This window comes from Zonotrichia albicollis, chromosome 1 (assembly GCF_047830755.1).
Source record: "Zonotrichia albicollis isolate bZonAlb1 chromosome 1, bZonAlb1.hap1, whole genome shotgun sequence".
Taxonomy (NCBI): Eukaryota; Metazoa; Chordata; class Aves; order Passeriformes; family Passerellidae; genus Zonotrichia; species Zonotrichia albicollis.
In genome coordinates this window covers 26,085,192-26,111,260 of record NC_133819.1, presented here as the reverse complement: position 1 = coordinate 26,111,260, position 26,069 = coordinate 26,085,192, and the positions used below count along the sequence as shown (strand labels likewise).

Genomic DNA, 26,069 nt, shown 5'->3' with positions numbered 1-26,069 from the left:
TTGTACTCCCACTATAAAACCAAACAACATTTTACAGACTTCGAAAAAAATGCAGGATACTGATAAACGCATAAATTATTCAGAATTTCTGAGCTGTTATGCAGCATACACAAAGAAGTAATTACCCTCCACCAGGCTGTTCAAACAGGTATCTGAGCTCCTCATCAAACAACTCCTAGTAGAATGTAAGAGTTCAGAAGCAGAGTTCTTTTAAAAGCAGTCCAAAACTTCATCACCATTTTCAACAGCAAGCAATTCACCTACAGTAAATATACAGTCTACCACAAACCTTACTGAAACCTTTCTTTAAGTTAAACATGTTAGAATCTGAATTCTTCACATTAGAATCTTCAGAAATAGGTAACTGTTTGCTGTGCTCCTCTGACGTATTTATGGAAGATGTTTGTGAAGTTTCACAAACAAGAGGGAAAAAGATATGTAAACAAACAAAACCAATTTTCAGATAAATCCTCAATCCCTCCACAACCATCAAACAAAAACAAAAACTGATGTAATGAGTAAAATGAAGGTAGTTGTAAAAGCATGACATCGCATGCCTCCCATAGGTAAAGGCAGGGCATTCTACTCTCACCTTTATCACGGTCATAGAGCAAATCTTCTGTTGAACAGGGGCTGCCATCCTGAGATTCAGGAGGGCAGAAGGGAGAGACACAGGGTGAGTGGCTGCTGCAGCTGCTGCTGCGCTCCTGCACGGAGGGCGTCTGCGTGTCGATGCTCCGCGTGCTGCTGCTGCGGTAGTGAGCGGGCAGCGGCGCCCGCCGCCCGTCGGGGATGTCCAAAGGCTGCAGGAGAAACAAGCAGTTACCCAGAAAAGATCAAACTCACCAGCAATGCCAGCCTGCAGCACTCATCAGCAAAGGCCTTAAGAAGAACAAACATGGCATTTTAAAGAGGACAGGGAGATCTCACATAAGAAAGTAATGCAGTGTACAATGGATATAACATACCTTAATTATATGGAGTACTGGGGCAACGTGCACATGTTCCAATGCAAAGTTAACATCCACAATTCAACACATGCCAGTGTTGTGTTTTTATGGTAGTTAAAAAAGCAAACCTTCCTCACCAATTATATGTAGTACTACAATAAAGGTCCCTGCTATTATAATACAAAAACAAGTACCCCAACCGAGATCACATTTGGATAAAAGGGAAAGTAGAAAATGTCAAACACAATGGCATACTATTGCCATAACAACCAACCGAATTACAATTATAAAAGGAAACCATCCAAGTTTTGCTAGTAAGTTGCAATTCTCCAGCACAGCCCTACATTCCATCCTTTTACAGACGATGCACACATGAAGCAGGCTTGTAACAAGGCTCACAAGCTTTGTCTGGAGCCAAAGCCAGCAAGCTCTGCCTGCCCGTATCAGCCTAGCTGGCACTGGCCAGAGTGATGCTGCATCCCACTCTGCAACACGCTGCACAGAAATGTTCACAGCAGTAGACTGGCATGCTCTACTTATTTGTCCTTCCCAATGGAAAATTAGTTTTCTAATAAAGACAGTGCTGCTTTAAATGTAAGAAACCAAGTGGGAATTAGAGTCTTGCTTAGAAGCAAAGGGGAAAAAATGTCTGCAAGATTTAAAAATTTTTTATTTTCGCTGCAGTGAAAACTGTGTCCAAACCATAAAGAACAGCTTAAATGTTCTAGCTACAAAAAATTAATGTCCTTTTCCTTCTCACTTCAAGTGAACATTTTTATTTTATTGCCCCTCTTCCGCATATATTCCAAAACTGTAACAGCTTGTTCCAGAGCCTAAAATTCAACCCAACACTTTTGCTAGCAACGAGGACATGACACCTATTGGCTGAGTATCACATTCTCCCTTCTTCAGCAACAGTCTATCCAGAAAACCACCACATATTACACAAAGAGGCAGACAAAGCAGAGCAGGAAGATAATTTTCTTCTTATGAGTCTTCCAGTTAATACCATTTCATATTTCAAGCAAGAGCAAAGAAACACACTTAAGGGAACATTACAGTTGCTCCATCAAACGCTGTAAGATTTGGGCACAGCTGTGTGGTCTGTTCCAACAGCTCAGTTCCCATTGCATATGCATTACAACACGACTTGGTGCTCCATTCCCATCACCCCAACAGGCCCTGACTCATTCAATGCACAGAGCTGCAGCAGACAGAAGAGAGAAAACAAAACTGAGGCTGCAGAAAGAACGAAGTCTCATTATTATCATAACCAAACCAACAAAGAAAAAAAGACCACACCAAAAAAAAAAAACCACCACCAAAAAAAGTCCCCAAAAAACCCACCAAAAAAACTGCCAAACAAAACAGCGTTTTTATTTCTCTCTCTGCCACAAAAATTCTGTAAGATGTCAGAGAATCAACTAAACTAACCTCTGTCTTCTATAGTATCTCTTCTGGATGCCCAGTTTATACAGGTCTGATTTGCAAGTCCTCTGCATTAACAGATGCAGAAGGAAACTACAGGAGACTTAGGATTTTGAACTCCTAAAATGGAATGTAACATCCTGAGTTACCTGAACAACCACACTATAGAACCCTGCTGGATTTGTGCTTCCCCATCCATAAAGTGTAAATAATACCATCTTTCTTCTCACATAACTGTGATGTAAAGTGAACAAAATTTCAGACGTACTCCTATTATAAAGAAGCAAAATCTCAGGCAAAAGTTCACATTTCTGACTTCAAAGCAAGGTGTAACAGTAAGCATGAGGACACAAATCTAAGGAGGAGAAGGGAAAAACACCAAACAACTGCTCATTAAGGGCATACACTACGGTCTATGCAACAGGTAAAACAAGGATTCCAGGGAGGGGAAAAAAACAGCAAGTGATCACATAATTAAAGACTTCAGGATAACACAGATGTTCTTCCACACCTGGAGGAACAATGTAATCTCAGGCAGTCAGGAAGTATATCCCACATCACATGTTTCAATCTCCCCTGAACTAAAGCCTGAGGTACAAAAATAATCCGTATTTTTAAACGCTTATCTAAATATACACACAAGCAGAAAAAGCTAAATATTTATCATTCTTTACAAGTGCAGTAACATTTATTAGGCATAAAAAATGCCTGTTAATATCTCAGATTGCTGTGTTCTTTCTTATATTTATCTTTCCCTTACTGCTGACAAGTAGAAAAATCACCATGAAAATATCAACTAGAACTATTTAGCTTGTTAAAAACTTTATATATCAAACCTGATCAATGGAAAAAACCACTTTTGAAGTTACTTTCTATGAGTCATGCCTGAACTATTCTAAAACTGAAGTTCTCACAACCTTATAAGATAAGAAAGAGGGTAACTAATTTGGTACAGCTGCTATTACTTCCCATAATGCCCAATGCATGGAAACCAACTAGAAATTACTGCATTTTATGTGCTATTTCTTGAGGGTTTTTTTCCAAGTATATCATGTATTAATCTTATGTCAAATGCATTCTGACAGGACGTTTGTCCATCCCTACTGGATGTGCGTTCTTGGACACAGTTACATAGTGCTCTCATCTCCCAGCAAAGGCAGGGAAAAGCTGCATTTGACAACACATATGCATTTCTAAATACATTGTTACCATTCACCAATTTGTTTTCAGCATCAATCTTTTTGCTGGAAAAAACCTCAACAACACTCCACTTAGAAGAATCAGGAATGCCACCAGTCTGTAAGAGCATTACCAATGGAGTCTTCTCACAAGCTGTACATCTATTTGGGAGGCAACTTCTTCAGAGCAAAGCATTCAAAGCTATTGATTAAAAAACTTTCCTTCAGACTGGAACACAGGAAAGTGCTTCTTCCTGCTGGCATCAGTGAAGCCATCAAGGTACTTTATAAGGTGCAAGTGCAAAAACCATAATGTACCCTAGGAAGGACCACTTAGGAAAAAAACGATTTTCAGATGAAGGCTATGAGAAGTTAAGTAAGGATCCTCTGCATCTGTGCAAAATAAAAGAAGTCATTTTATTAAAGGATTACGTTTCCAGATAGGTACATAAAACCACCTTGCCATCCCCTTCCAGAAGCATTAGAAATCAAACAAGGAACACAGTAATCAGTTTACTTGCACTGTCTTGATAATCCATCAAAATTTATTTATTTCTAATTAATTCTGTATAGTTGTTCCAGTAGAATGTTTTTCCTAACAGGAGGCCTATGAATGTGTCTGTGTTCTGCTACAGGGCACTTTTCATAATTTCCACTATTGTATTCCAGAAGGGGGAACACCTCTTATCCCCTAATCCCTACAAAAAGCCCATCATCTTTTTGCACCTGAGTCTCCAATGATGGTGTTGTGGAATTACAATGGGACAAAGACCAAAAGGTGCAACAACTTCACAAAAACTGATCCCATCTTACAAGTTATGGTGAGAACAGAGACACACCATCACACCTCATCAGAGTTAATCAGCAAGTTATAAAAAGAAGGAAGGAAAATATATCCAAGAATTTTGAATAAATGCATTAGAACATTAATTAGAAGTTTATTAATAAATTGGAGGAGAAAGAGGTGAATAAGAAGTGGCTCAAAAAGGACAAATTCATTTTATGAAAGCAAAAAGGGAATACCTTCAGCTAATTAAGCAAGATGAATTATGTGAAAAGATACAGCTATGGCTAAACTGCAAAGAATGAAATTTTTTGAGTACTTTTAACCACTATGCAATCTCTCTAAACTTTACCTTTTAAAAATCCTATTGACTGTAATGACACAAAGACATTACTAATCCTCAACTATCTTTATGAAATACAAAAATAACTGAACAACACAAGAGTGGTTTGGTTATTTTTGCTTTTATAACTACAATTTTAGCCATCATTAAGATGCTAAAACAAATTTTTTTTAAACATTTCAGAGAAGTAACAGAACTAAATCAGTGTGAGTTAAGACAGAAGACATATTCCAAAGCAACAAACTATCTTTGACTGTGCTTTTAAAAGAGTTTCTGAAAATACAAAATGTTACAGCGAGAAAGAATGGCAGAAAACTGAAAGAAAAACGAACAGGATCACTAAAGTTTGGTTTCCTATGGTTTATCTTTTGTTCAGTGGTTCCTAACCTTTGACCCAGCTGCCCCTAGTCCCCCAGGCTAAACTGCTGTATTAGGAGAAAGTTCACCAGCAGTAAGATTTAAGTAAATTATGATCTTGTTATGATCTTCCATAAGCAAACTGAGAGCTTGTAATCTCACAGACAGTGCTAGGAGTCCCACTCTAGGTCCCACAAGACCAGAGTTCACAGAAATTAACAGTTACATAGCAGGAAACAACCCTCTGCCCACAAAGATGGACTTGACTTCAAGGGCAATGTGTGATTTATGACTTTCTTTTGTGTCTGAAGCTCTTGCCAGCTGAATGTTTGGAGGAAGGGTTCACGATTGCCTTGGTTGCGTAAACTGCGAGCACCTCTGGCCCAAATCCAACAATGCACTTAAGTATGTGCTTAACTGGTTTGCTGGACCAGAGTCAGTACATTCAGTAACACAGGAGAGCTCTGCATCCCAAGCAATAAGCTGTTAAAACCCAAGGACAACATTTACAAGGATGATTTGTCTGATAGATAAATGAAATATCCTCCAACTACAGGAGATTACAACCCCAGCCATAGCAACATCAATGGTGGCACTGCAATACACACTTTTTTGTACTCTTTGGAGATGCTGCAACAAGGCTTGCTGAGCTGGGCATTCAGGCTGCATTTTTGGTTTTTTTTCCTCATATTCCTGGCACAATACACACCTTTCCTAAAGGGGTAAGACAGACTTAGGAAAGAAAACTTAGCATAGAACTACTACTACATTCTTAAGACTGCTTTGTCCACACAACTAGGGGTCTGGAGAAGCCAAGACTACTCCAAAAAAATTTAAGTTTACTACTGATATGAAGAACTGCAAATACAAAGTTTCAGAATCTTAAGCCTCTGATGGAAGTTTTATAGCTTGATTTGTATACTGAATTGCTGTTATATGACCATTCATGAGAAAAGCACCTACAACTTGAAGATTAGGAAAACAAAAACGTGGAGTTACTTTATTCCATAGCAGAAAATTTTCACTGGCTGTTCAGGAAACAGTGGCTGTAAACCAAGTATTCCACATTTTCAGTGTCATCAAATTCCTCAACGAAAAGTCCAATGCTCCAAAGCAAAGCTGCCCCATTTGTCAGTATTTTCCATACAGACATCTCCCATGACAGATCACAGAGGTTTCATGGCAGTAAAATGGTCCACATTCAGTCCATGGAAAAAAAGCATTAAAACCAAAAAGGAGAGCATAGTACTGGAAACTTACATCCTGCTCAAGAAAGAGTGCAAAATGAAGCAAATATAACAATCTCCTGATCTCTAATTACTTATTACTGCAGCCTGAAGTGTCTGAATGTTCTAACACTTCTATCTCCCACAAAAACTTGCAAGTTCTCTACAGAAAGGGCATTCTTAACAATGTAGGTTTGGCCAGAAGCCCTTTAAAAATAAAAAAGAAAACTCAAAAACAAAAACCCACCATGCTAAAACACCAAAACAAAGTTTTCAAACAAACAGTTCTTTGAAGAAAATTATTTGTAATTTCAGCCACAACGAAGGTTCCTCAAGAGGAAGGTTTTTCCTGTGTTTACAGATTACAAAGAGATAACAACCATAAACATGTTACTATATGCTTACCTTGGATACCTCTTCTTTGCCACTGTTCTCCTTAATGAATACTTTTTCCAGTTCAGGGCTTATTCCTTCTACATTACACGGCACACGTGAAGCAGTTGATTTTGGCACTGAAATGCTTGACAGTGGCATAGGGACAGATCTGGAAATACAAGCCTAGAAGGCAGACAGCAACATGATTTAAAGATGGAAAACAGAATAAAGGCAGACATCTGAGACCAAAACTAAAAGCTTAAGTAAGAAGGTGTGTATTAATTTTGCCATTTAGAAGATTATCTTTACTTGGTGAATTTAAATAAACACAAATGCCTGTATAAATCAAAAGCCAATAAAATCATGTCTCCTTAAGTCAAAGAAGAGTTGTATAACCAAAACACTCTATGACTTCACTTGGTAGTCAATAGACAGGTGTATGTACTTTCCAGAGGCACAGACTAAGGTTTACACTGCAGGGGGATGGGGAGTGCATGGGGCCCTGATGCTAACTGGGATCCAAAAGGCCTTTCATAACATTCCTAAAGCTTAATGACTCAACCAAAATATTCACCTAATGCACTTTTACTCTCTTTTGGTTGGTTTTAATGAATGCAAAATAAAACATTCATTCAGAACTTTTAATTTTATTAGCTAATACCTTTTCAGAACTTTATGTTAAAGGTCTTAAGAGAAATCATCTTGAGTTTAAGAAAAAAGCATCTAAGTGAGCACAAATAAGATTTTCAGAAAAGGCTGTTGAGTGGAGTTCTGTTACCAACAGGAAACATTCCTGAGATTGCACTGAGTCTTGCACACTCAACCTTAAAAGCTTCACCTTGGCAGCAGCTACACACACAGCCATGAACAGTCTCATGTGTCAATCAACTTGTTCTCCTCCTCCTAGAATCACAGGATGCTTAAGACAAAATGTAAACATTTTTTGAGTTCTTATCAAGTGCATCTTGCACAATGTGCAGCCCCCAAGGTGCAAGTCATTTGCCTGCAAGCATTCTCTGACTGCCAGAACACACAGCCTGAAGACTGGCTTTATCAGAGAACTTCTTCCTGAGAAACCAAAATGTCACATGAGCAATGACAAAGTGAGCTCCAAGTACTAAACAATGTTTCTCCACAGCATATATCCTAGGTGGGTTTCAATCTGTGTCAAAGACTGTCTGCTATGTCACCATAACGGCACAGGTACTTGCAACAGCTTACTTTGAGATGTAAAGCAAAACCCTTTTCTATGTCAAATGTAGTAGGATCCTTTGTTATGAAGGCTAACAGGTTCAGGAAGAGCATCAAATTCCTATTGTCTTCCTGCATTAGGACCACAAGATTTTTATCCCCATAGAAGGAATGTAAGGAATCAGCCATCACAGCTCAACCAGGTGCTGTAACTAGCTGCTACAGAACACCAGGTAGTTAAAAAGGTACTCAGGAAATACCATGACAGAACCAACATTTCAGATGTTCAAAGAGTGGCCTGTTAGTAACGGGAGTCCAAGTTAAGGATCTACTACAGGTGAAATTTAATTAGGACTCAAATGTCTGCACTCTCAAATAAGCCATGGTTAAATGCTTTCTACAAGTGCCTTAAGATTTATAAAGATATTCACTGAACCTCACCCGAGCTTTAGAACTGTAATTGGGTTTCAATTTTGCTGACAGGTTGTAGTGACTAGATCAGGACTGCTTTGGGTATCCTCCACTGCATCCTGCTTTGGTACTTTGTTTTCTTTCTTTTCTTTTTTTTTTTTTACTGGCCCAGATGGGATTAGGTTGCAAAACTGATAAGTAAATACCTTCCAGAGGAGCTTTGAAAGTTTACCACAAAAAAAATTAGTCTTGGAAGCAAGTATGCATCCCTGGAAGCACAGCCTTATCTGGCCATGCCCATAACTTTTACAGCATCATAATATATTTCAGTTGCTATCATGGTACAACCCTTCCTTTATTATATGACGACCATCAGATAAAGTCCAGTGAAGGCACAGCAGTATCAGCCTGTAAGCATTTGATGTGCCACACCAGAGAGCAAACACAGGACAGATGGGAAGGCTCAGCAGGCTGTTCAGCCAAGGCTGCTGAGGTGGGAGGCTGTTCATGTCAGGAGCTCCCCTTACCTGAGTCTGACTGAGTGCTATGTGGTTGCCATGGAGCGGTGACTGACGTTCCTTCTCTTTGCTGTGCCGGCTGCTCGCCTTGCTGCGCTGCAGCTGCTGCCTCAGCTTGGCAATCTGCTGGAGAGGTGTGAGAATGAGGTATGAAATGGGTACCTGCTCAAATCTTCACATATGAAGTGAATCATGGACATTTTAATCCTCTTTGGAGGATTTTACAGACATATAGGATTGCCTTTCCTTGAAGTATGAGCATTAAAGCTTCTTTCTGCTTATCAGATACTTACTCCAAAGTATCTGCCCCATTCACCAACCTGAATATGACAACAGGCTTAATTTATTTATTGAATTCCCTCATTTACACACAAGCACTTTAATATCTGATACAAATAAAAGCAGTCAGAATGACAATTTGTAGCATCTTCCAATCTGTAACTGGTTTAAACTGGGGACTTTAAAGCCTTTGTTTCATCTTAAACCAAAACAAAGTTTTTTCATGATAATTCATCATAAAAGAACCTTCAGAAACAACTGGCACTCAAAATGTACTGTTCATCTTGGAGTACTTATCTAATACATTTAACAGCACTTCCCTGCAGGCAATATTACCACAGATTCCTTCAGGCAGACGGAATTATCTTTCCGGCTGTCTGATGCAAAGATGTCTAATCAAAAGTTACATTTTAAATGTCAAATGCAACTAAAGCCATTATCCATTTGACCTGCTCCTTAACAAGAAACCAAAGAATTTCATTTTGGGATTCCTCTACTTATTTATTCCTCCTGGGAAACTTCTACATGAAAGAGAGTACTTACCTCTATAAACATTGTCTCAGAAGTTTAGACTGCGTGCAAATTCACACAACAGGTACAGACACTTCCTTAAAACGGATAATTTGTTCCCTTAGGCTCAAATCCCACTGTTCCTCATGCTCAGCACACTGGAATACAAGGCCATGCATGGCCCCATTTAATTTTTAACTGAGCTAGAGATACAATTTTTTAAAACCTGAAGGGCAAGTAAGGAGAACAAATGCACATGGAATTCATACATCAGCTGGAAACTAACCTCTCCTGAGTGACAACTCACAAGTACATGCACTCTGTGGTTATTTCCATGTAGTTAAATATATCACTGGTACTCTTGCAAAGCAACTCCATGTCAGAGAATCACTTCACATCACTCTTCACAGTGTCAGAGATGACAGTGCTTGGTGAAGAGGTTTGGATGGAGCTCTGCTGCAGGCTGTGAACTCTTGTGCTGCTTCTGGTAGCACTCACAGAAGAGCAATCTATCTTTAAGGCTTCACATCAAGTTTTGCCACAGCTCATTACCCATATTTAGAAAACTGCTACTCAGAAATGGCTGAATACTTTGATCTTTAAGCAACACACAAACAGTTCAAGAGCTCCAAAAGGGTCTGTGTGTTGAATATATCCAGAACAACAGAGCCCTAATACAACAGCATTACTTAGACAGATGAGCTACACTTAGAGAACTGGGACACTAAACTCTTGATCAAAGGTAGAACTCAAGCAAAATATTGCAAGAACCTTTGCAGTCTGAAGAGGTATATTTCATGTCTAAAAAAATAAATCCATTTGTCTAGAAATTTCCCCTTCTCCTTGTAGAAGGTAGGAAATCTAACATATAGATGAAAAAACATGCAGGTAACTACTCTGGTAAATATACACACATTACAAATATTTATGTCTTACACTGGAATATTGAAGAATGGGGAGAACTGGGAAATCATCTTCATCTTCCCCTTTAAAACCAGAGGAGAAAAATGATGCCTGGATCAGAAGACAGCTGTGGACAGAGATGGCTGACTATAAGAATAATCAGAAAGCAAGGAGAGTGCTGTATACAAATATTTCGTTTCTACTGCCTCTCCTTGACTCTGTGCACTTCTTCCTAAGTCAAAAAGTTAAACACACTATTTTGTTTAATTTAGATGAAATACAGTTTCTGAGCTTTCCTCAAGAGCACACTATGAAAAGAAAATATCTACACAATACCACCTGAGAGATCTGACTGATTTCTGTCACAAATAAGCTTGCAAATCTTTGACAACATAGCCTCTCACTGCAAAATTTGCACAGTGAAAACTCTAAATGGGAGAGTGTTGATAGGCTGGTATGTCTCTAGGCTAGCCAAAAACCTTGAAACTCTGATACTGTGAAAGGAATCAATGGATCCCTGGAATTCAGGGTTCTCTCAGCCACCTCAAGAGTATGTGTATTGTGGCAGTCAGTAGATTCTTGACACTAACAAAGGAAAGAGTGCTTGGGTCACGGAGGAGAAACAGAAGATGGAAAATTGTTGATTTGACTGTGTATCTGGAGCTGATACAATCTCTTAAGCCAAACAAGCAATGCAGTGAAGAAACAGATGAGCCTTCTTAGATCATATATCCTTAGCCCTGAACTTGCAGGACTCTAGCTGTCCATGATGCAGCTACTTTTGGACAAGAAAATGAGAAAGCAACACGGGCTTATAAAAAGGAATCTGCTATTTCCTATTTATCCTGCAGACCTGGGAGACAGAGGCTTGCTGGCACAGACAACCAGCAAGCTGGCAGTGTCAATGAATACACCAAATCCACTGAACTGAATGATGCTCCATCTCTTCACCAAGGGGAGTCCACAGACATTCTACCACTTGCTAATCCTGAAATTGCAATACCTTTTTTTCTTCTACAAGATTATCTTTTAATTACCAATTATTTTCTATCTCAAGCTGAAATAAAGCCACTCCTACCAACAGCAGATAGCTGTGCTAGCTTCCTCCAAGTTTATCTACACCTTCTTCTCAGGCAGCAGCAAAGTGCCATCAGAGCACCAAATATAAGCAAAATGATCTACAGTATGAGCTACACTAATTTGCACAAAACAAATAAAATTCATGGAGTAAGAGAAGAGTCTGAAACATATGCCTTGATGGCACCTGTTTTACCAATTATCTCAAAGAAGCAGCACATCCTGTCTCCTGGGCACTCAACTGATGAAGCAAATATGGTGCAAAGAAAATGGTGCCAAGTGAGTGGTATCAGGAAAACAGGCATTTGAAGATCCAGCACTAGACCAGATCTGTGCAAAGAAAATGGTGACAAGGAAGTGGCAGGAAAGGAACCATGTGCTGCACTGGGGAAACCAAAGGGCAGTAACAAAACCCTCAATTTTCACCAAGCAGCTGAGGACAGGGCTTGGGACACCACTTCCCCCCACACCCAACTGCATGCAGTCTAATATAACTGAGCATTAGTGTGACTGGGGTATACACAGTCATATTAAGGAACATGTGCAAATCATCACAAAAACATCTAATCTGTATCCTAAAACACCCACTTGTTGGAGATATTTAAGCCTTAGCCTTGCATATATGCGCCCTTAGATCCATTACATGTGAATAATTTTTGTTTACCAATTCAAATGCTCTCCCTGCCTACCTAACTTGAAGATGGTCAGAAGATTCTCCTTAGAAAATACAGTTATTTTCTTAGAGGTTACAGCTGAAAGTAAAACACAGCCAAAAAAAAAAAAAAAAATCAAGGAATTCATCAAGGAGTAAACTCAATTTGAATTCTTTTTCCAATGTTCAAATGCCAGTTGTTATCTAAAACTGTTTTGCTATATTTCAATGTGTAAACATATATGGTAGTAAATTTCAAAAAATATATTTTAATTCACATTTGGCAAGTACTCTCATGTGACTGCATGGAGAGAGAAAAAACAGCACAGATCTGTGCACATTTCAAAAAAATTAAGAAAATTTTAGACTTTGCTCTTCCAAGTGACTGTAGTCTGCAATGCTGCTGATGCAGTGGAAAGACTCTTTTCTTCACCTATTTTAAAGTAATTTATAAAAAACCCCCACCAACAAAAAACACTGAGAACAAAGAGCAGTGCATCAGAAACCTACACAAAGTCATTCAGGGCACAAAGTCCTTCATGGTTTACCGTCAGCCAAAGGTAAGATGACCATCCAGGATTACTGAACAAACAAGTCAGGAAAATCTCCTATAAATATATCTTTTACTTGCTAAGTTATTTCTATTGCTCAAAGCTGTACAATGAATAATATGAATTTTCTCTATGCCACTTGTGACATGCATGCAGTCTAATATAACTAATGGCACAAAATTGAGAAATAACCAGATTAGGTCAGTTCTTTACAACACTGGGATAATCTAAATATCCTGGTAATTTTTCCCTTTTGAAGGGACCTAGATGCAGACTAAGATGAAGGAACCTGACACACCCCACCATACCTTTCAAATGCTCACTAATATTTACCAGTCACTAGGCTGCATTTCTACAGCTCAGCCTACACAACATGGCAACTTCCTATTGCTGATCAAGCCACAAACTCCTTGTTAATGAGTGAGCTCCATCTCATTCATTAAATGTTTGTTAATAAACGAGTTAGCCAGTAGGTCAAAGAGCAAAACAAGCATTAGAAATTCTCCCTAAACCTTTCAATACAATCTTTCAATTGTTATATGAAAGCACATTAGGCATGCAAGCTCTCATATTCAATTCTCTTTTATTCCTAAGTCCTTTTCAAGCACTCTGTTAGAGCAAAAGGGACCTTCCAATGGGGGGCTGCTGCTGTCTGTGTAACAGACACAGCACAGAGCTGCTTAAGGGAAGTGAAATGTCAGCTGTCTGAAATATGTCTTTAAAAACCTATACAAAGCAAAAACTAATCGTTTTAAATAAAGGGTTTTTCCCAGTTCTGGGTAAATTCCAGTTCAGGGTAAGCTATAACTAAAATTGTCCCTGAACAACAACAAGAGCATTTCAAACTAAGTGTTCAGGTTGAAATGGGAAAAATATGAGTGTCCAGTATAAAGACTGACCACAATCTTTATGTCCCAGTCAAGACATGTATCTACTGAAACAATGTTAAAGCAGTGTGACATCATCTTAGACAAGTCACACTTAAGACTTCTTAAAATCAAGTAGTAGAGCCTTTCAGAATAAACAAATTCTTTAAAAGTAGATTTTGTTATGAAATTACTAAAGCAAAGTTTATATTGAGAGCTAAGGACTTCTAAATTTCTAATAGACTCACAACAAGAAAGCAAATATAGATCTATTTTAGTGCTAGACAGCCTTAATCCTGACACACAGCTATTTCAATTAAGGGCAAAGTTTCACTACCAAAACTGAAATCCTTTTTGTAAGTGGCCATTCTGAATTCATTTGCTTGTTTGGATGTTTTCGTTTTAAAATCTTTAAAAAAGAGTTAGCAGTATTAAAGAAATTTATTTAATTTTAATAGTACTCAAATTAACCAAGGGAAAAACTAATTTTTGAACTTAAATGCACAATCTTATTTCATCAAAACCAGTAACTATCACACAAGCGTTTAGCTAGTTTACACTACCAATATATTAAAAAAAATGCTAGAAATCATTACAATAATTTCTGCAGTAAGAAAACATGAACACAAATTGCTAAAACAAGTCATGGAAACTGCCAACAGCTATCTACTTGTTTACTGTCAAATATTGTAAAAAACAATTCAAAATTCTGAGCAGAATGTTACCTACACTACACATAAGAAATGCAGTTGCCCAGGAGAAGGTGATATTTTCATTTTCATTACTTATGCTCTTGCTTTCAGCTGCCAATAGCTTTGTCAGATGTCTACCATGCAACATTCTACTCCATCTCCTTCCCATCAGAGACTTCAGTAGAAGTGCCAGGGCTGTTTAAGAATGTGATTTAAAACGAAAGGGAGGGTGGAAGAGATTTTACCATTTACCAAAAGGCATTTTAGGTGCCAAAGCACATTACTTTAAGCTTTCTACCTGCATTGTTCTGTTCTCCACTGTTTTGAATGAAAAAGCCAAACATTTGCCTGAGGGTCCTTTATGCTGCAAATGTGCTCCTCTAGTCCCCGGGAAGAATCTTTACATTTGGTGAAGCTTTGGCAAAAAATTCAGTTTGCACATGTTCAAGAAAGATATCTGGAACTGGCAGCTACACTTGTTAACAATTCTGTCTCCCATGGGCTTTACAGTTTGAGTAGAACCACACCAGGGAATTTCTCCTTCCAGGAACTGCAGATTAACGTGGTACAAAGAAACCAAGTGCACAGACACTGCTGGTATTGAACAAACACTTAACACCCACCACACAGGCTGACACTGAGGGAAAGGAAAAAGAAAGATATAAAATAGAAGCCAAACAATGGATAGCCAGAACTAACAAGGAGCTGGAAGTTAAGAAAGTAAGAATTCAAATAGGGTAGATGAAGAGTGGCTGGACGATGCATGAAGCATGACATGGGTTATGAACCCAAGGAACTAGAAAGGTAAGAAAATCGGCCTGAGTAGCTGGAGAAAGGGAAACAGAGGAAGGGGAAGAACTGTATGCTGAAGAAGAAAAGGGTAGGTTTTGGGGTGAACAACCATTGCAAAGTTTGGATAGCAACAACTCTCTTCCACAGAACCGATTTTGTCTACTAAGGCATTCTAGCAAAAAAAGGAACTGTGAAGCACATTGACCACACATTTCATATCATTCTCTTGTGGTCAGTACACCAAGAGGGTGGCAACCCAGCACAATGGATCACTGTTATCAAATGGCAGAGACTTGCTTACATGCTGAAGGGTTCAATATCACTGACAGCCACAGGCCCGTGGTGAAGAAGAGCTGCTTGTTGCACAAACTGATAGGAAACTGCCAGAGTATGAAGGATAGTCTCTCAGCAAAGGCAAGGAAACATTATCCTAGAGAAACAGATGCTACTCCTGTCTGTATGATCATTTCTTTGTGCTGGTAGGTAAAGTTTAAGCCAAAACTTCTCAGACACAAAACTCCTTCCACACTTATTTCTCATCACTTAATCTGTGACTGTGAATGCTTCCTCACAGCTGCAGGTGAAGTCATCCAAGCAACTCAAGGCCCATGTACCAATATATCAAGGCTTCATAAGATGTATTCTGTGAGATGGGAACAAAAAACCCTCTTTTGATCAACCTATCTTTGGCCCAGGACCTCACCTTTACAAATGAGGCTATTGCACCAATGGATTGCAAAATTGTTCTGTATTTGTCAAATGTGGTTTTAAATTTTGAGGAATTAAACTTGCACCACTCCTTCTGACAATTATCCTATCAATGGCTGTCCAGAAGACTATATACTGCCTTTTAACTTCTTCTCCTTAGATAACCTATACATTCCTTCTCATTTTTGAAGGCCCTATTCAACAGGGAGTCAGGAAAGAGCATGCAAAAAGTCCAGAGTGAAAGAGAAAAGTTTCATCATGGAAACATGCTGCAAGATTCATTTTTCTAAAAGAGAAGTGTAGTTCTTGAAGAGAGGACACACTCTTCCTGACAGAGGCATGAGGCTGAATGTAGCCCCTTATTAGGTTTTGGACAGATTTAGTTACTCAAACTCTGGACAACAGGGAGGCTATTGGGACAAAAACTGAGATACTGTCATTTCAGCTGAGCTGGAGACCATTTTACTGTATCAACTTCCTCATCATGCAAATCCACTTTTTGTAGATTCTTTCCAGTTGCAATTGTAGTCTACAGTAAAATATTTATGATTACAGACCATTTCAAGTACTCATACCCTTACTGTATCAACACTTTTTTTGTGGAAGTGGTGTCCTCTCCATCTCCAACCTAAAATCCGAACAAAATTTCTGAGCAAGGATATGTGAACATACCACCTGACACATGCCTCTTCCAGGAGAGCAGCGTTAAAGGTCAGAAAGCTAACTAACACTGAAAAAGAAGCTGGTTCCTCAAGGCTCACTCTGGCCACTCTTTCACAATCAACACTTCATACTATGCAGGGAGGAAGTCCAACAAGCATAAAATAACAATCACTCTTCAAACAACTCTTAGACTGGGAGTAAAACCTGTTTCAAAAGCAAAAGAGGAGAGGGAAAGGGTGCAGTTTCCTGGACTCCAGATAGGGTTTAAAAAATGTCTTGGGCTTATCAAAACTTGAAAGGCTCCACTGTGCAAAACTTCTCACCTCTTTCAGCTGATCAGCACTTCCCCACGATGCCGAGCGCTGGTGGGATCTCTTTTCTGCTCCCTCCTCAGCCCAACAGCTGGGTGTCTACAAGGGAAAAGAAAAGAAAATATGCTGTACTTTCTCACCTCCAGGTGAGAAAAGCTTCTGGCACAAATTACTGCCTTACTCTTTAGGCAGTGTCAGTTATGTGAATAAATTTTAGAACCCAATATGCAGCACTAATAATCTCAATAAATAAAAAGCAATATAGAAAACAAAGCTTTGTAAACCTGCACTTACAAAGGATGACAACAATGCACATTACTGAAGAAGGAATCAGAGGCCTGACAAAAAAACCTTACCTGGCTGCTCCCACTGTGCTTTGGCATCCATGTCTACATTTCACTTAGTGGACAGTTTTTAGAAATCCACAGCATTAAAAAAACTGTAGAACAAACTCAAGCCAGGATTCAATTCTCCCACCTGTCTTCCTCAACCACTGGACCACAGAACCAATCCCTTTTTGCTAACTCTGACTAGATGCGAGTTTTATACACCATTTATTACTTCTGGCACAACTTCCATGAGCAGCACAGTAACAAGCAGGCCTTTTCCAGCCATATCTCAAAGCCTGTAAGTCTGGTAACTGTCCTTAAATGTAGGAGCTAAAATTAAACCCCAAAGACTGAGAAGCATCAGAAAGCCCAAACTCTCAACCACTATGCTTATTTGCCACAAGGCTATAATGAAAATTGAGGTTATCCACCAGAATTCCTGAACAAGAGAGTCACAGGAACAATGGAAGCATCTAAAATTCAGGAAGAGTTTGGGATATGAACTATATGAAACTCAGTGCTATTGGCACATAAATATACATGTTTATGTTGGGATTTTTTTTCCTGACTACTAGTATTAGCTCTTTCACAGTAAGTACCCAAGAAATAAAACTGTATCACTGAAAATAACAATTTGTCCATGGGGTTTTTAAGGGAGGGGACCACTGCTAACACTTCTAGGGAGACAAAACCCCAGCCCACAAGACAAATAGGATATAGGATGCACATGCCTGTGGGACTTGTTCTCATGCATGCAAACCCTGCTCCTCCACAGCTTCCCTTACTCTTGCTTCCCATCTAGGATCTGGAAGCTTTTGTAGTACCCACATGGATGCCTGAGACTGTTTATCTGGCTCAGGGAGCAGGCTGGACACCACTCTGGAGAACACCATCAAACCAAGCCCTTCAGCTGGTCCCTGCCCTGCAAGGGGAGCTGGGAGCAGCCCCAGGGCCAGGCCAGCCATGGCACTATCGAGCTCAGAACTGTAACTTCAGAGCATGGGCTGCACCTCCACCACCACCACACTGCCATGGTGTTCTAGAGCCCACAGCCCAGCACCTAACCCACCAGCGCTAACATTTCATCTGCTCTGCCTCTGTGTGCACAGGCCTACAAAACCCTCCTGTGTTTTCTGCCACCCCTGCACTTTCCATGGTTTTGGTGGGGCTTTTTCTCTGTTATTTTTACACCACCAGTAATATTTCAACCAAAGACCCAGCCAGCTGTGTGGGTGACTAGAAAACCAAATGGAAAAAGTCAGTCTTGCAGTTTTTTTCACGACTGAAAAAGTAAACCCCTATATGAAAAGTTAAGAGTTCTGTGTACTTATTACATGGCTCTGTTATGAAATACCCACTTCTGTTTGGGTCTGGGGAAGAAACCAGAAGATAATGTCGTTATGAAAAAAAATAATAAAATCAAATGTGAAAAGTTAAAACAGCTACTTAAACTATGTGAAAGATAAGGCAGACCCTCAGAGCCAGGCAGCACTTCACTCTCCTGACCCAAAGCAGAGCCTCTGCCATATGCATGTGCTACCTGTGTGTATGCATCTGCTTGCTCTGCATTTTAACAGAGCCACCTTCTAAATAATTACTTGGTTTTGCAGATTCATCTCCCTGAAATTTGTGTGGAAGACATTCTGTTGGGTTCAAATGTTGTTTTTTTAAACATTGAAGGAGCTTGCAGATTCCTACTAAACTAGTAAAAGTGAGGAAAATGTTTTACTTTTTTAAAATCAGAGGCTTTCACAATCTGTTACAATTTACTTTGCAATTTAAATTGCTCTTACAATATTTTACTATATCCCGAGTACAGCTGGAACCATATCCTCACATGACACCAGCAATAAAAAGGCAATTCCAAGAAAATTTATCTTCTAAAGAATGTCTTCTGAATACAGCACTGCTCCACCATTTGGGGAACACCAGGATGAAGCAGAACCAGGCAGTCTGGGGGCCTAAATACTTACCTGTAGTGCAGAAGGGTGTACCAGGGATCACTATAAGCTCATATCCTTTCACCTACAGCTTAATAAACTGAAAAGATATCAAGAATCTAAAAAGCCAAACTGACTTTCTCAATACAGAGAAGTAAACTGTTAAAAACCAAAACAAATATGTAGAACACGCAAGCCTGACTGTATTTTTAACAAACAGATATTGATCCAGATAGCAAGAACAAAACACAAACTAAGATCAACCCCTGAAGGCCTTCGTCAACACCACCACTGACTGCTAGGAGAGACAGGTGGGAATCCTTATAGTACAGAGGATCTACTCAGAAATCAAAAATAAAAATCAGAAAATATCTATTCACTTAATACTAAATTTTGTACTTGTTCAAGAATGCTTTGACATTCTCTTCCACTGAAATAGCATCCCCCTTGAGACAAGCACTACATAGATGCTTTCAGCCCCTGGTAAACTGAGTCAAGACACAACCTGCAAAGGATACATACACAGTATACAGGGGGCAGACTATCTGTGAACCCCATTTTACCTGCAGTATTAGATTACAAACATTGTATGGTGCTCCTAGCACAGTACTGAAGTCAGACAGTGTTACATTTATGGACTATTTAGAGGCAAATTTAAAAAAGAAAAAGCTTTACAAAAATAATACAACATAAGTGGTTACTAGAATATTATTACAAGGTAGTCTTCTTCAAACCCTGGAAATCGCTGCTTGCAATATGCTGTAATGCACATTAAATAAAGAATAATTTTGAGTTTGTAACAACAAATCTTTGTATTCAAGCAAAAGTTTTTAAAAAACAAACAGAAGCACTGCAGACTTGTTGTATTCAAACAAATTCTGCTTTTCTAAGGTTAGCTTATGTATGAACACCTCATATCTCACTTAAATGCTGTCATTTAGATCACAAATAAGATGGGGGTGTGTAGCACCCACAATCTGTCACATTACACGGAAATTGCTTTCTCATATTATTTACAACTTCCACAAAACAAGCTTATCAATGGAAGCCTTCATTTGAAGCTGCAAGTGTGCTCCTGAAGTGTTAAACATATGAAAAAAATAACATTAAAGCCAGAATGTAATTCAGAATTGTATTAGAAGAAAAATTTCTGAATCATAAACAAAACCACAGTTGCTGCACTTCAAGTCAGAGAGAGGGTGAGAGTACCTCCCACAGTAAGAGATGTCAGGCACTATCTGAAACTGGTAACATTTCAAAGCATCACAGAAGTGATGCACTGAATTTCATGACAAAGGATTAGTCCTGCAAGGCCACACTAAGAAGCTGAGATTTTAGGGGGAGATCCTTGAAAACACTGGATAATGCATGCTGCAGCTACAATACACGGATCCCTTGTTTTCAAGATGTTAAGGTTTGTGGTCCATTTCGGCTGACACATGGAACAGACATGCTCAGAATGTCACATCAGTTTGTTCTCTTCAGCCTTCATGTAAATCACAATTACCATAGCTCTAATTCACACAGCCTGGTAGAGCTCAGCTCTTCTTCCAACACATTTGGTAACCCTGCCTTGCTTTTCCATCCATGCCAGGGACATACACCTACATTCTTTCCACCTAGATCAGAATGACTGCATAGCATACCAAGCTACCTAAACCTAAAATAATACTGTGTTACCTTAAGTATCTCATATTTATTGCCAGCCTTTCACTTCAATTATTACATCCAGCCAGCACTCTGGAATATCTACATATATCTATGCTTTACAGGGGAAGCAATATGTTTTTGAAAAACTTCCACATTCAAAAGAAACCCAATGGCAGCACTAGAAGATAAAAACTGATGTGTTTTCAGGTATTTCTAAAGCATTCAAAGGCCATCTAGAAACTTTACAAAGAGAAATTGCCTAGTTAGAAGTCAATTTGACTGCAGATGATCACTTTTAAACATCAGACAGGTTAAGTCAGAATGACAAATTCACAGCTCTATGACATATCTTATTCCCTGTCCTTTCTGCCAATATACATCATTAAAATATCCCACAAAAATCAATTATAACTAATACACCAGTAATAAAGCTTCATGGAATTGAGCCTCTTTGTTTATGTCTTTTAATATTACAGAAAAAAAAAATCTACCCAGAAGAAAAAAAGTGTCTAATGACAGCTAGCTACTTTAAAGCCTTGATCTACCCATAAGAGAAACATATTTTAGCCTAGAAACTCTGCATTATTCTCTAGGTTAGAAAGAAATAAAAATTCTGAAAGGCATTTTGCAAACTTTGTTCAGTTTCATTTGTTCCATACCTAATTGCCATATACAATGAGAAAAACTGGATTCCAATATCTCTGGATGTGCCTAAGTCATCAACTGGAAATCACGGGATAATAAAATGCCACTAGGCCATTTGTTCGTTCCCTTGTAGTATTTAGATTGAGAAAGACTCCATGACAAACTTTAACTGACAATACTTTTGTTATGACATCAACATCATGTTTCTTTTTAATCTCTTTTTTTAATTTTATAAATATCTTTTAAATTACATAGCTACTGCCAAAAAATTATATTTATGAATTCTGACAATTATCCAAATGTTTCTGAAGATTCCAAGGTGAGACAGCCATTTCAACATTGAGTTGTTCTTTACACTATGAAGGGGGAAATACTTAAATGATGAAGCATAAAGAAGCGGCGTACAAAATTGTTCCATCAGTGCTCCCAAAAGAGACAGAAAAATGGGGAAAGAAATTGTACTGAGTTTTAAATGGCCTTAATGAAAAGTTCAGATTTTACACAAGGAAAGGAAAGTAGGACAATGGAAGAACTCAGAAGGGGATCAAAAAGTATACCAACACAAGTAACTTCTTATAATAAGAAGTTTACCTGCATTTCTAAAATACTTAAAACACTACTAAATAAAATTGCATACCTCTGGTAATCCAAAATGTGGTGTTCCTTAAAGATCAGCCAGTTGCACGTATATGCACATATACACACACAAACATACACACAGAATTCTGAGAAATACTGAATTGTACAAATACCACAATGCAGTGTTACAGTGCATTTTTCCAAAAGCAAACAAACAACCACTTCTCTTCTGTACTTTCAGTCAAAACACTTGGGGCAAGTGAGAGAGACACAGAAATATGAACTGTGGTTCCTATTCTCCAAGATATGACAAACTAAACCAAGCAGAATTCTGTTCCCTCCCTTCTATTATTATGAAGACACATTTTATTCGTGAGTACTATACAAGCTGAAAGACTTTAAGTGGAAACAAGGACTTGGAATAAAGCTCATTAAAGGCTCATCTGATCACCATGAAGACCAGAAACTCTCTCTTCTTTAAAAAACAAGAATTCTAAGAAAGTTGGAACAGCCATAATCACCACCTTAACAAAACTGAACAAAATTTGGATTTTAGGTTAACATTTAATTAGGAACAAAATATACCCTTGAAAGAGAAATAATTATTCCACCTACAATGTAGTTATACTGACAACACTGTTCTTGAATTTAGAAGTAAAACAAGAGATAACTTATTCTCCGATGAAACGTGCTCACACAGAAAAATGGTTTATTGATTTTCATCAACTTCTTTTTATTTAACTTAATTTGCTATGCATGCATCCTATCAACAACTTGGAACTCATCCTCAGGTCTTGAAATTAGATATACTTCAAACTACACAGAGCTCAAACAACAAAAACCCAGACACACACCAAAACGTAAGACAATGTTTTATAATCATCTACAGCCTCCCTAGTGAGCATTTTATTTGGGAAAAAAAAAAACCAAAACAAACAAACAACAAAAAAAACCACCAAAAAAAAAACCACCCAAAAAATCCCAAAAACAAAAAACCCAACCAACCCAAAAAAAACCCCCAAAAAATAAAACCAAAAAACCCACCAAACCACCAAACAAAAAAAGTCCTCCAGGCTGGACATCACTGTGCATATCAATATGCTTGTTCCATTTTACATATTCATAGTCCCAAGTAGTGACTCAACTTAAGCACTGATAAATGGTTGAGTCTGGCACAATTTGAATAAAAAGACAGCTAATAGAATTCCATGTTGGAAAATATCCACAAATGCAAACCTTGAGATCTACCTGTTCCTACTCCTTTGAAATAATGCTTCATTTTGTAATGACAACAGTCTGCTTTTCCTCTCTTTTATACTTGATTATGCTGAAAAAGTAAAATTTCAGTTTTAGTTTCTGAATGAGGCAAAGGGAGGCAGTCAAACATTCACATAACCTGAACATTTACTTGAGCTCACTAGGAAAGCAATTTTACTGCCAAATACTTGGAGCTGAAATATTTATAGAACAGTTTGTTTATCTTTTCTGTAACTAGTGAAAATGTTTGTTTCTGAATGTTTAAATATTCTAAATTTTCTATTCATAAGGGTATTTGTAAAGATTGATATGGATATGCATTTTAAGAGAGAGGTTGAGAAATACAGTAACTACAAAGCTTTCAAAACAGAAAGACTTTAAAGTCATAGTATTGTGAAAACAAGGCATCTTGAAAATAAATCCAGGATTAAGGGCTTTTTAAGTAGATCTTTTGTGACAGTAAATATGACTGCTGTTTTTTGGCTAAAACTTACTGTCTCGTTTCAAAATGAGCAGGACATGAAGACAGTCTTTTCCAAAGGTTCTGCATTACAGTTTCTAAAAATTTTCTTGGAACATTTTAATCATCAGTTTCTCAAATTCATTAAGTAAGATTTCTGAAACATACAGACCCATTTTTTTCTTTTCTAAGCATTCTGTACTTATCTTTACCCCATCAAAGGGCTTCCTGTGCCACACAACACCATATTTTAGAGATGAGGAAACTTCTATATACATTCTAACTTGTCCTGAGAAACTCAGTATTACACAAAAGACTAGATTCATAGAATCTAGTTCAAGAGCCATGATAACTATGGATCAGAATTGTGGCACAAGAGATAAACAACTGATTTAACAACCAAACCTACGTGGCCTGTTAGACTGAAACTAGAACTAAAGAGAGCTAGTTTTTTCTAGTTTCCAATTTAGTTTGGAAGACAAACTCAGATGGCTTATTCCAAACCTCAAAAGTACTGCTGGAAAAAAGAATGCAGCTCCTTTGATAATAACTGGGGAGGGGTGGTTAGAATTATGTATTTTTTATCTGTCTGACAGTGATCATCTTTGCAGGCAACAAGCTCCAGCACAAGGAGGAAGCAGGCAAGAAAGAACATTCACCTTTCTAGTCAAAGAGCACTGGAGCAACAGAATGCCCCAGCAACCTACCAGCCAGAGGGTCCTGCTAAGGACAGAGCCCTGAAGAGAATCCAAGGCTACACAAGAGTATCAGGCCATGAATAACCTCAGTGGCCCTCCCTCAGTCCCACACACACAGACAAACACACAGTTTTTGAGACTGACAGATTTATTACCATGATTTAGTAAAATCTTTTAGTTTGTCAGCCACTGTTACATGGATGCTTTTTCTTAAATAACACTCAGCAGAATTTACCATATAGCAGCTTTAAAATAAACCAGATACAAGGCTGAGATTGGCATCTGCTTATTTAGCCTCAATAGATCTGACCACATCAAGAAAATTATTTTAACAACTGTTTTCTAAAACCATAAAAATATTATCCTCGCATATGATGTTACTGCATTGGCAAAGATTAAAAAAAACTACTGTAACTTATTTTAGAATTTCATATTTCTAATAAAATTAAGTGAATCCACATTCCTTCAGAATTAAATTGAGTAGACATCAATTATATGAAACATCTCTGTTGTCTTGTTTTACTGCTTTTACCTGAGTAGATTTATCTTTCATACATGAAGGGTAGTGTACATGGGGATCACGTGGCCACTGTCCTGTGAGGTAAGGTCCTGTTATTGTGTCCAAAGAAGAAGTTCGCCTTATGGTACCAGAAGTTCTGATTTGCTGGGATTTTGGCCTGTCCACTGTAGAAAACCAGAACAAAATCAACAAAAAAGTCAGGCTAAATTTGATGTGAAATGTTAAAAGCTAGCTATGACACACAATGGCAAGAACACATCAGAAACCTTTGTCTAAATGCCAAGCTGAAAAGAATGCCATCACATCAAAGCAAATACATCAGACAAAAAAGAAAAACAGAAAAGGGAAAATATAACAGTTACAAAAACCCCAATGCTTAAGGTGTTCCTATCTGCAAAGAACTGGGCTACTTATGCTGTGTATTTTCATCAGCAAAAGCACCAAGCAAATTTAAATACAGTGATGATGCAACTCAGGAAAGCCAGACATGCAGAAATAGAAAATACAGCATAGCACTTCTTAAGTCAGCTTGCTTAACTTCCTAAGTACTAAAATACAAATCATGAGAAAAATCGTGGTTGTTAAGAGGATACATATCTGATTTATCCTCTTTTCCATATTATTTCATAATTTAAATCAATTCCTTATTATTTACAAGATCCCACTGCAGGCCTTAGCAAGCTGAGAGTGCGATTCCATCTTTCCCTCTGACAGAATGCTGGTAGAGCAGCTGCCTTATTTGTTTTCACTCATCATTGTGCCTGCAGTCCTCGACTCCTCCCTGTACTTTTCTCGCCATACACCCAGATCATGGAACACTTTTCCTTGCATTTCACTTGGAGAGCAAAGTGCAGGGTGATTCACAAGATTGATGTGGGAAAGAACAGAATTTTATGGCATGCTCTCTGGATTATCTTTGTCTGCTTTGTCCTTTAGGCAAAATTACTTCATTTTCTAGACTTCACATTAGCCAACCTAAGCCCTACATGGCAGCTACTGGCTGTTCTGCTCACCCCTACTAGAAGAAATTCACAAGTGAGATAACTTCCCAGCTAATGCACTAATCTGACCCACCAAAAGCTTACTGACTGCTCAGAATGTGAGAGCAGACCTGGCAGCACAATTCTGAGTCCAAACATGGCCACTGGCCTTCACAAGTATTTTCTATTGTGTCTCACCTAGGACTGATGGATCTCAAAAGGCAGAGTCCATCATCAATGTGATAT

General features: G+C 38.4%; 1 protein-coding gene across 5 annotated transcripts in view; it reads right to left on the bottom strand.

Moving 5' to 3' along the window:
- The window catches only part of GLCCI1 (glucocorticoid induced 1), a 53,987-nt gene that overhangs the window by 9,114 nt on the left and 18,804 nt on the right, over positions 1 to 26,069 (bottom strand). For 3 of the 5 annotated variants that reach the window (XM_074536514.1, XM_074536511.1, XM_005480808.4), the window contains exons 2-6: positions 24,856 to 25,007; positions 16,778 to 16,864; positions 8,771 to 8,887; positions 6,672 to 6,824; positions 593 to 803 (exon numbers count right to left, since the gene is read on the bottom strand). In XM_074536514.1, coding sequence (XP_074392615.1) covers positions 593 to 803; positions 6,672 to 6,824; positions 8,771 to 8,887; positions 16,778 to 16,864; positions 24,856 to 25,007 — 720 coding nt within the window. The remainder of the gene's footprint in view (positions 1 to 592; positions 804 to 6,671; positions 6,825 to 8,770; positions 8,888 to 16,777; positions 16,865 to 24,855; positions 25,008 to 26,069) is intronic. The other 2 variants (XM_074536517.1, XM_005480809.4) reach the window with 1 other exon arrangement.